The 11,728-nt window shown below is 53.9% G+C and overlaps 1 protein-coding gene across 1 annotated transcript; it reads left to right on the forward strand.

Moving 5' to 3' along the window:
- Positions 1–27: 27 nt before the first annotated feature.
- PSMC5 (proteasome 26S subunit, ATPase 5) lies at positions 28–10,508 on the forward strand. Its single transcript, XM_090044728.1, has 12 exons — positions 28–219; positions 1,773–1,844; positions 3,481–3,550; positions 3,976–4,073; positions 5,012–5,068; positions 5,297–5,527; positions 6,752–6,878; positions 7,554–7,744; positions 8,071–8,169; positions 8,486–8,596; positions 8,977–9,063; positions 10,362–10,508. The coding sequence occupies exons 1-12, from the start codon at positions 181–183 to the stop codon at positions 10,413–10,415; spliced, it is 1,236 nt and encodes a 411-aa protein (XP_089900854.1). The 5' UTR covers positions 28–180; the 3' UTR covers positions 10,416–10,508.
- Positions 10,509–11,728: the final 1,220 nt, after the last annotated feature.

Genomic DNA, 11,728 nt, shown 5'->3' on the forward strand with positions numbered 1-11,728 from the left:
TGAGAGCGCGTCACTCAGTATTTTCTTTCCGGCGCCACTCTACTCGCGGACAGGAAATGGTGTAGCTGGAAGTTTCGCCCTTTGTGCGTGCGCACCAACGGCAAGGGAAGTGAGGGCAGTGGCCATTTCTGGTGTGGGCAGGTGCTCGGGCCTTCATTGCCGCCCCAGTGAGCTGCTTCGATGCCGGCCGAGAAGATGGCGGTGGACGGGCCCGAGCAGGTGAGGCCGTGCGGGGCCAAGCCGGACCGCGGGGGCCGCCGCGTCCTGCGCCCGAGGCCAGGGAGGAGCGGGCTGCTGCGGGGCCGGCCTCGCGGTGCTGAGTCAGGGCGGCCGGAGTGAGGGGTAGTACTGCGAGGCCCCCGGCCCGCCCCGTGCCAGTCCCACGGGGCTCCCGGGAAGACGTCCCGCTTATAGCGCTCGGGCCCCGGCAGCCGGCACGTTTATAGCGCGCTTGGGCCCGACAGACGTGTTACACTCGTAGAGCGCTCGGCACGCCCCGGCTGGCAGACGGGACAGTCATGGCACAATTCAGGGCACCCGGCCCTGCCTTCCCTTCCTGGTCAGTGGGGCTGAACAGCCCCACGTCCTCTCAGGGCAGCAGTGCTCAACCCCGTCCCCTCCCCGCCCAGATGCACTCATCCGGTCCAGCACACCGGGCTGGCCTGTCCACGGGTCTGTCAATTTGGCTGCTGGGGAGCTGCGTTTAACACTGTCAGTGCCACCCCTGCACAGTGGGGAGCCCAGCAGGCCGCATGGTGCGACTCCGTGGGCCAGGGGTTGCACTGCCCTGATGTGATGGCAGTGATTGTCAGCTGAGTGCTGCGCCACCCTGGGGGGCCTTGGAATGTGGTCGGGGTACAACCAGGAGGCACTGTTAGGTGTGTGAAGGGGACTGACAAGATAAACCTGAAGATTTCCCATAGGAAACCATGTCCTCCCTTTTGCGCTCTTTCTGAGCACTTTCCAGTAGAAAGATTGCTCAATTATTTGCCTGTTGCCAAAAATGGGTGAAAAGCAAGCTGGCGTTTTCCCAGGGGTGCCTGGAATCTAACAAGGTTGAGAACCACTGTGGCATATGATGCCTTCAAGCCTGGCTTGTTCAGCACTACATTTTGACAATGGGACGTGTCCCTGTGAGGATGTGTAGCCCCTTTGTGGCAGCAAACTCCATCCCCATGGCACTGAGACTGTTGATTGCCCCTGCCAGGGAATGGGGCCCTGGTGCCCTGCTCCAGCTGTCACTCTGTGAAGCCCTGAAGCTCCCTTTCCCCCAAGCCCCTGATGCTCCCTTCATCCTGCTTTTCCCCTTTTCCTCATCTTCCACCTTGCTCCAAACCCCTTCCCAGTTCAACGCCGGGCCTAGGGGCTACTCTTCTTCCTGCCTTGCTTCCTCCCATGCTCCTGTGCCAGGGACAAAACGGTCCCCTGGAGGAGGTGCAGAGCACCCTGGTATTAATGGGCTCTGCTCTCTTCCCCTGCCCCATGGACATGCTGGCAGGGCCATTGGGTCCTCACTTGGCCATAGGTGGGATGCCCTGATTGAAAGGGGGCGCCTGGGCATACAAGGAGCAGAGGAACAGTTGGGGGAGGGTTTCGGAGACTGTATCTGTCCCACGGGTGTGTTACTGTGTGGTGGGACCTGCCACCTCCAGGCACAGCTTTTTTTGGAACAAACCTCTCCGCTTCCTGCCATGAGTCTGGCCTTTTTCTGTCGGGCTGTCTGAGATGCTTTCCTGGGCTGACATGCATGTTCTGTCACGTTTTCTTGGCAGATGGAGATGGATGAAGGCAAAGGAGGGACAGGCCTCCGCCAGTACTACTTGTCAAAGATTGAGGAGCTGCAGGTGAGCTGCAGGGGTTGTGTTTTCACTAGGTCATGTTTTCTGCAGCAGGGACCCTGCTGTCCCTCTGCTCTTTTTGTATAGCACTTCCAACTAGCCCAGCTCCTGCCCCTTTCCCCCCTGCCAGTGGGGCTGGAGGCTCAGGACCACTCCCTATCTCAATCCTGCCAGGATAGGATTGGAGTGCTGCTGGCCAGCAGCATCACCAGGAACCCCTCCCTGGGGGAGGAGTTTCCACTTAGCAATAACCCTTTGAAGTGAGCTGACCTGCTGTCCAGGAAGGTAGTCTAGTTCAGTGCAAAGCAGCACAACCTCAGGCTGTTGGGGCGGGTAGTAAGTGGCCAAATCCAAGGGCCCTAGCCAAGTGCCCATGAATTGTTTGGCGGAGGTGTCCCTGCCCCAATGATGTGACCTCCCAAAACCTCCAAAGCCAGTGGCTTGCACATGAAGGGCTGTGGCCTGCAAGTTAGGGTGAGTCCTTCCCAGCTGTTGTGCCAGGCTGGTTTCTAGGACAAGGCTCTGGCAAGAGCTGGGCAGAGAGTGCAAAAGCCATTGTGCTAGACCTGAGGAGTTTCCCCTTGAGAAGGACCTAGGGTGGGTAAAAATCAATGTTTTAATTGTTCTCCCAGATCCTGGTGTACACCTCTTATATACTTACAGGCTGCTGCCAAGTTCCCCCTGGGCCTTCCTTCTCCAGGCTGTAGAGTCCCATGTCCCTCAGCCTCTCTTTGTAAGGCTTACTGTCTTGGCCTTTGATTGTGCGATAACATCCTTGTTAACAGCAGTATATGGAGATGAGAGAGAACAGACCTGATTACTTACCCATCAGCCCTATTGTTTCTCTGCAGGTTTGTGTACACAGAGTCAAGCCCTTGCCTCTCCCTAAAAGTGCAAATTTTCAAGAAGTAAAATGAATAGAAGATTGTTGGGGGTGGAGTAGATCTGGGCAAGGCAGAGGAGTCTGGAGATAAATGCAAGAAGGAAGGGGCAGTAGAAACAAAAGAGAAACATTTTGAGCAGAATATTCTAGAAGCCTTGAGGGATAAGTTTCTGAGTATAGCCTCTCCACTGATTTGAGATCTAGTGAGGTAATGGTATGGTAGAATGGTATGACCTATCGTGACAGCAGGCTTGCCAGGCTGCAAAAGAGACAAGGAATCAAAGATGAGAAGAAATCTAGAAGAAAGTGAAGAAAGCCCCAAGCTAATAACATGGCTGCAGACCTCATTTGATGTCCTCCTAATACAATGTGGCAAAAATATCCCCCAAATATCTATGATCTAGTGAATTGGAGATAGTTCACCTCCTAATGACTTCACAGGCACTTTTTGTAGAAAACAATAATTAAAATGAGGCTTCCTTCTCAGTGATTTAAGTCGATTTGATTTAAATCAAATCCACCCTGAGAAGGACCCCTTTAACTTCCTCTTTAATGTAGCAGGGCTCCTACATTGGCGAGGTGGTGAGAGCCATGGACAAAAAGAGGGTGCTATTTGTGCCCAGACTGGTCTCACACAGGCTTCTGCTGGCAGCTTCAGTTGACATATCATCTGAGCTGCTGTGCTCTAGTGGAGGCACTTGGGCAGGGCTGACCCTTGTGGGCTGGTAAGGGCTTATACCTTGTCCTTCCTCTCCAAAGCTGATTGTGAATGAGAAGAGCCAGAATCTCCGCCGTCTGCAAGCGCAAAGGAATGAACTGAATGCCAAAGGTATGGGTTTATTTGACCTTCCCCTTCCAGCTACTGGGGAGCTGCCTCCCACTTGATAATATTGAAAGTGGAATCCCTGGTGAACTGAGACCCAACACAGAGTTGTTGCGTGCTCTGTAGGTATGGACCCTCCCCGGCTGTCTTGGTCTGTTGGCATCCAAGCTTTGCGGCCTCTTTATTTCCACTGCAGCACAGATGCTCCCCTCCACCCCATAGACTGTCTCATCCAGCCACAAAGGAATGTGTTGGCTGAGGTTCTATGCTAGCCCACACTGGCAGCAGAGCATGGCTGCAGCTGGGTAGGCAGTAACAGTGGCTGGAGAACCCCTGCCCTGGAAGGCCTGTCCTCTGTATGGTCCCAGTTAAGAACCAGTGAAGCCCTGCCAGCCCTTCATACAGTATTAAAATCTCTTATTCCATTGCAGTGCGCCTGCTGCGGGAGGAGCTGCAGCTGCTACAGGAGCAGGGCTCCTACGTTGGCGAGGTGGTGAGAGCCATGGACAAAAAGAAAGTGCTTGTGAAGGTACAGAACTGGGATGCTGCTTCCTGGGGCTGATTGGTGCCTACTGCTGGCCTTGGGCCCCAGTGTAATTACATGGAGGCCTGGGTTCCTGGGGCAGGGGACTGCACTCTTGACCTACACACTGCTGTAGAGTGGGCCCAGCAGGGCACCATGGTCCTACAGCACAGCTGTTGGCTTTCCCTGGGCACATCTTAGGAAGCTGGTGGGCTTGCTCTGGGGAAACACATGACCACTGGGGTTCGCCTCCAGAAAGGGTCTGCAGGGGAAGGTGAGGCAGACTGGGGGATGCTGGTGCACTGCAAATCCAGTAGTAATGTAGTGGCTAGAGCAGCAAATCTGTCCCTCCATCCCATGGCAAGAAGAGCCATGGGGAAGAGGGTGACAGCTATCTGTGAGTGCTGACTCCCAGGGGAGAGGGAAGCTCCTCAAGGTGGCCTGTGGAGGTATAGCTTGGAAGAACAGGATGAAACTAAGGGGTTGGCTCAGATTTCTGATAACTTCCTACCAGAGGGTTCTCCTAAACTGAGAAATCATCTCCTGGGAGCAGGGCTGGAGGCCTGAGGGTTGGGAGGTCACCATGAGATGGGAAAGGTGTTAGAAAATGGGTATCCAGGAGCAGGGCTCCTCGGAGCTTCACGGGGCCTTGCTGCAGTCATCCCTCTGGCATCAGACTGCAAAGTCCCCAAAGAAAGGTCAGACCAGGACTTCCTGAGAGCTGTCTGAGTTATGATCAACCTCTGCCCCTAGAGCTGCCTTGCAGGTTGTGGTTGTGTGGGAAGAGCCCGTGAGTGGGCAGTGAAGGCCTGTACCTGGACTAATCTTGCCCTGAACTTGCTAAAAATCTTTGTCTTTTGGGTCCCACCCTAGGGCCTTGCCCTTTGGGGAGGAAACTGCCCAGAGGCCTCAGCTGCACTCAGCCAGTGACTCATCTGTTTCAGGTCCACCCGGAAGGGAAATTTGTGGTAGACGTTGATAAAAACATCGACATCAATGATGTAAGTATTGAGACCCGCATGATGGGAGCCCTGCAGGTCTGGGGTTGTATGGCACGGCAGCAGCCACTCTCCTTTGTACTGCAGTCCCTAACCTGCCAGCATGCTGCACAGGAGGCTGCGCCGTTCTTGTGCACTTCATGCAGCTCTGTTTGCTGCAGCCCCATCCAGCAGCTTGCTGGGGGGGTGGGTTCTGCTTTTAGGCCTTAGCTCCTGTCCTCTTCTCCAAAGGTGACCCCCAACTGCCGCGTGGCACTGCGGAATGACAGCTACACGCTCCACAAGATTCTGCCTAACAAGGTGGACCCCCTTGTGTCCCTCATGATGGTCGAGAAGGTCCCTGATTCCACCTACGAGATGATCGGAGGCTTGGACAAGCAGATCAAGGAAATCAAGGAAGTGATTGAGCTGCCTGTCAAGCATCCAGAGCTTTTTGAGGCCCTGGGAATTGCCCAGCCCAAGGCAAGTGCTGTTCATGCAGGAAGTGTGGGCAGGCTCTGGGTCCCCTGTGTTCCCCAGGTGTCAGTGTGTGTGCAGTGCCAGCTGTGGAGGAAGCAGGGAGTTCTGCTTACTGGGGGCTGCCTTCCAAAACTGAGCAGTGATGATGTGGCCCTGCCTCTCCTCAGCCACCCATGTGTGGCTAACCAGGCTTCTGGGCTAGACTGGGAAGGGGCAAGGGAACAGTAGGAGCACTGCAGCCTCTTAGTCCTCTCCACTGTGCACAGTAGACTGCCTGCCAATCCATGATTCCTTCTGCCCCAGAGAAGGAGGCTTATTCCAGTTGCTTGCTTGAGAGCTGCTGATCCAGGATGAGATCGATGGGGTTGTCAGCATCTGCAGCTTGGGGCAGCAAGGCTACCCCCACCACACACACTCCCACTCATGTGACATAAGCTGGGCTCTCTAGCCATGCCCTGCCTTAAGAGGCAGGGAGCAGGATATGAGGCCTTGGGAACCCATATCAAAAAGGAGGTGGGTTTCATGCACAAGGTACTGAGTGCCCCTGAGCGTCTGCACAGACGCTGGCATGTGCATTATGGGGCACCAGGGCCTTTCCCTGCAACAGTGGTACCAGCGGAAGTGATGGCCAGAAACCCTAGGCTCCCCACAGTGAGACAGCCCGTCACCTCTGCCCTGGGAACCTGGGATGGGCTTACGCTGGCTGCTGCAGCAAGGGCAGTGCCAAGAGGGACAGTGGTATGTGCTCTTGCCTCACCTCTTACGTGGCCAGTAACTCCTCAGTGAAGCGTGCGGCTGCTCTGTTCCTTCTGCTGCTGTCTGCCCCGAGGGGTCAGTTCAGTGTGGCTGAGTAAGCCTTGCTGGAGGGGCAGGGAGGGGATGTTGCCATGCAGAGCCCTGCCCCTGGGCCATGAGCAGTACCCCTGTCTGCAGGCACAAGAATCACTGACAGCTTTTCAGGGGTCCCTCTCACCTGGCAGCACATGGAGAGCTCCACTAGGACAGCTCTGGTTGCTTCACTTTGCTCCCTTATTTATTTGCAGTGGCCATGGTGCACTGCAGGTGAAGCACCCTGCCCTGCCCGAACCTGGGTGTTTTTAAGTTAGTTGTCCACTAGGTGGCACCAAGTGCTGTCATCTGTGCCTGCACCCCAAGCCATGCCACTAGACTTGCTGCTCCTGCCTAGAGGGAGAGCACCCTCTGACCACCCGATGATGGCTGTTGCAGGGCGTGTTGCTGTATGGCCCTCCTGGCACTGGAAAGACCTTGCTTGCCCGGGCTGTAGCTCACCACACTGACTGCACCTTCATCCGTGTCTCAGGCTCTGAGCTGGTACAGAAGTTCATCGGCGAGGGTAGGTGTGAAGGAAGGCAGGGTGACTGCAGTGGGGAGGAGGTTGCAGTAGGGACAGAGACAAAGTCAACACCTAAGAGCATGTCCATGCTAGGCCCTGGCAAGTACATGAGCTCTGGCACTGCATGGCCTCCTTGGGGCTTGTGTTGCCATTCCACTGAGCCAAGTGAGCCCATGATCATATGCATGATTGTGGCTCATTTGAATGCCTCCCACAAGGGCCTGTGCCTAGCTAATGGATGGAAAGATAGTATCCTTGTCCCTCGTACTGCAGTGAATACTCCCTAGATTGGGCTCACTGGCTGGCTTCGTTGTAAAGGGTGCTACTGATGCTGGCCAGGAGCTCTCTAGGTTCATAGCTCCATCCCTTAGAGCAGGGGTTCTCAATCCCTGGGCCATGGGTCGGCTGCTGGACCAGAAGTGGCTGTGGACCGGCAAACCACAGCTGCTTCTGCAGGGCCTGCAGCAGTACAGAATTTGGCCCAGATCCCCCCCAGGGATGGGGGTATTCTTACCTGTCTTCCAGACCAATTCTGGCCATGGTCAGCTGTGACTGCTGAGCCGTGGTTTGCCAGGCTGCAGCATAAAAACTTTGGGAATCCCTGCCTTGGAGTATCTGCTACCTAGCCATGTCCTGTCCTGGTGCAGAGTGTTGAGGGGCCTCTCTCGTCCCCAGGTGCACGCATGGTGCGGGAGCTCTTTGTGATGGCCAGAGAGCACGCTCCTTCCATCATCTTCATGGATGAGATCGACTCCATTGGCTCCTCTCGCCTGGAAGGTGGATCTGGGGGTGACAGCGAGGTGCAGCGCACCATGCTGGAGCTCCTTAACCAGCTTGATGGCTTCGAAGCCACCAAGAACATCAAAGTGAGTGACAGGGCAGCACTGGGGAGGGAGGGAGGCTCTCAGCATCTCTGCCACTGTGTGATGTTGGGCAAGTTGCTTCCCCTGGCTGCACTTCAGCTCCCCAGCCTGTGCCAGAGGCAAGTACAGGCTTCCATTTCCCTTTCCAGTTCCCATTAATTTGCTCAGGATGAGTAGGAAACAGGATGCATCCTGACTGGGTGTGAACTGAGGGTAGTGATGACTAAGTGGCACCAGGGGCCTGATATAGCTGGTTCGCAGGATGAGGCTCCCAGGTAGAGGTCAAGTTAGGACCCTGGCAGCATCAGTAACCACTTCTTCCCTTGTAGGTCATTATGGCCACTAACCGGATAGACATCCTGGACTCTGCACTGCTGCGCCCTGGCCGCATTGACAGGAAGATTGAGTTCCCTCCTCCAAATGAAGAGGTAAGGTGGAGCTGGCCCTGGGAGGCAGACACAATGCAACTGATTGCAGCCTCATTCCCTTTGTTCCTAGGGCCAGGCCTATTGGTTTTCCTCCATCCGGGGCCTGGGGCCCTGTCAGCCTGCAGCTGGGGCTTTCCTCTAGGGGCTGTGGACAAGGCCTGTGGTCAGCTTCTGTAGTGTCAACCCTGAAGGGTGTCTGGGGAAGCCCTCAAGCTAGAGTCCAGCTGAGTGACTGGGCTGGCCTGATGGCCATGCTCCCTGGAGCAGTCCGTGCCCCTGCTGGCCCTCACCCATGGCCGGGCCCTCTTTCCCGCAGGCTCGCCTAGACATTCTGAAGATCCACTCTCGGAAAATGAACCTAACGCGGGGTATAAACCTCCGTAAAATTGCAGAGCTGATGCCAGGAGCCTCTGGTGCTGAGGTGAAGGTGAGTGCAGCAGGGCCAGAGTTGTCTGGAGTGGGGAAAGGGCTTCTGACACAGGCATTGGTTGGGATGGGCACATCGAGTGGAGCAGCAGTTTCTCCTGAATGCACAGGGTCTCCCTGAGCTCCTTGCAATGAGAATGTTACCAGCCTGACTCCTGCAGCAGGTTTGGTTTGAACCCTGCTATCAAGTTTTGAGTTAACCTCTCAAGTCAGGAAGTGCCTGCAGCCGGGGGATGTCCATCAGATGCATGGGATATGTCACCAGCTGACAATCCAGCTGAGAACCATTCTGCTCAGGACAACTAGCTGCAGTGTGGGTGAAGACAGCAGCTGCAGGGAGCAGTACAGAACAGGGAGTGATTCTCTCTTGTCCTTTTGCAGGGTGTGTGCACAGAAGCTGGTATGTATGCACTGAGGGAGAGAAGGGTGCATGTTACACAGGAAGACTTTGAAATGGCTGTAGCCAAGGTAAGCCCCTCCTATTGTTCCTTCCTGTGTGGCTTTGCTAGGCCAGTGTCAGACTGCTTTGAAAGAACAGAACATACAAGTCTGTGATGCAGTAAGAACTCAACCTATAGCCAGTTGGCACCTCATGGGCGGCTTACTGCTGACCCATTTTATTAAAACAATCCAGTGTTGGATGGACACGTGCACGTGCATACAGCTACCCCTTCCCCCTCCCCCCATCTCTGAAAGGTGGCAGTTTATAGGTGGATGACAAAATTGATTGGGTTCCTGTAAAATTGCCAGAGATCAAGACTGTTCTCCTTGCAGGGAAAGGAGAGGAGCAAGAGGGAACACGCACTCAAAGGAAGCTGATAAACATGCCCCATTGGATGGAGGCAGTAGTGTTAATGTACCTGCATGCTGGGCTAGAATAGGGACACCCACAATGAAATGACTACAGCAAGCCTTAGAGAAGTGTCTTCGCATTAGAGGTCCACTGATACATTGATCCAATATTGGACTGGCATCGATACAAAGAAAAATTTCTGTATCGTAAATCTGCCTAATGCAGATTAGGTTTTTTGGTTGTTTTTGTTTGGTTGGGTTTTCTTTTTAATTTGTCCAATAAATGCCCATCTGTGTGCCCTGGCTGGTCAGCCCTAACCCCATTCCCTCCCTCACTGCTGGGGCCTTGATCTGCCCCTTAATCAACTGAATGCTACTCTCCAAGCTGAAGAGCTGTGTATCAGAAGTCGAATTAGTATCTGTCCATATGCCCCCTTTTTATCAACTATTGCTGTTGGCCCCAAAAATCTCTATCTGTACACCCCTACTTCACCCTATGCCATTACCCCACAGGCTGTTAAGATGTCAGCTAGGTAGTCATACCCAGAGCTCTAGCCTTTTTGCTTCAGCCCATGAGCTAGCATTTGGGAATGGGACATGAAAGTGCCCAAATGGTCTAACAGGGCTCCAGGTTCAGTTGGATAATGCTACTCATCTCCCAAGTAGGGATTGGGTCCACAGAGCTGCAACTTCTCTGTGAAATGTGAGAACAGGTGAAGCCTTGTGGGATAACTTGGTTCCTTGCTCTAAAGTCCATCTGCTTCCCTGGCTTTGAATGCGTGGAGGCAGTAAAAAGGCTCATTGGATTGTGATGTGTAGGTAGTGTAGCCCAAATCATGAGAGCTACTGCAGCAAGGAATGCACAAGCTCCAGGGAAAGAGGCCTGTCTTCTCATGTAGCTAAAGGGAGTGTGACCTCCCTTAGTAAGCTTGGAGACAACCAGTGAGATCTAACCTTTGCCTCCTTGCTCCCAGGTGATGCAGAAGGACAGCGAAAAGAACATGTCTATCAAAAAGCTGTGGAAGTGAAGAGGACTGAGCCCTGTTGGCCCAAAGGTGTTGTTGCTGCTTTCCTGGTTTGTTTCTTGCTCAATTTCATTAATAAACCTCTGTGGTGTCCAAGTTGTACGTTGCAGACTGTAGAAGCTAGCAAGGATTAGGATTACAGTAGGACACTGATCCTGTCAGCAAGAAACCTCCCTTGTAGCCTTAAATTACACCCATGTGACAGTTCTTGGTAGCTTTGGAACACACCAGCACGGTCCATTTGCTAACTGACATCTGTGGTTGAGGAAACAAGTGGCTGGTCACGGGCTTTTCCCCTTGGTAGTGATGGTACCTCAATTTTGTTTTGTTTCAATTTTTCTAGTTGTTTCCACATGTGCCTAGGGAACACACAACAGTGCTAACATTTTGAAGCCTGCCACACAAACAGGCCCTGGGCAGGATTGGCTGCAGGCCCCAAAGTGCTGACTAAGTCTTATCCAAAGGATGTTATGGCACCCTCAGGCCTGCACAGGAGCTTGGAGGACTGACTCCTGTTGCAAGCCAGCAGGGTTACAGATCAGAACAGCCTGCTGCTTGCACTGGCTCTTCTGCCTGCAGGACGCTGCTAGGTTCTTATTCAAGGAAGTAGTTGTACTCCCCACCCAGAGCCCAGCTGCTGGTTATGGACATGCAGGACACCACCAGACACCAACTGCTGCAAAGTGTTTTTATTAGAAAATATTCAAACAGACACATGGTTACACAACAGCAAGAGCGGGCACCCCTGAGCCTTCCCAATGGTGAGCATGTAAACACCCCATCTTCTGCCTACCTCTACTCTGCAATGAAGGGCAGGGCTACACTGCTTGCACCCATCACACTAGCTACAGCACAGGAAACAGAGAGGCCATGCTCTCCAGCAAGGAGTCATAGTGCAAAGGCAGGAAGCCCTAGGGCCAAATATGCCCGTGGCTTTGGCTAGAGTCGGTAAGGCACTTGGGAAAGTCTGGTTCACACTGGCACCCCTTCCATGTGTCCTGATTACCCTTGCCCAGTGAACTACCCCAGAGCCATGGCTCTGGCTTCCCAACATGCAGCCACAGGAAAGATGACACTTACTGCCATGGCCACTGTCATCGGTGTTTGATGGGTATAGACTGCTCCTGCTCTAAAGGGCCCAGGAGCAGCACACAGGGCTGAAACCAGCACTGCTTCCCCCTGCCATTGCTCAGACTCCTGAGGGCGTAGCAGCACCTCCCCCATGACATACCTCATATAGATCACAAAGACAGGTTGCAATAGGTAAAACAGCAAGGGGGCAGGGGGGAATAATGCAACTGATTGTCAAAGACTCA

The sequence above is a fragment of the Crocodylus siamensis genome, chromosome 4, assembly GCF_052110815.1.
Source record: "Crocodylus siamensis isolate JL-2025a chromosome 4, ASM5211081v1, whole genome shotgun sequence".
In the NCBI taxonomy this organism is placed as follows: Eukaryota; Metazoa; Chordata; order Crocodylia; family Crocodylidae; genus Crocodylus; species Crocodylus siamensis.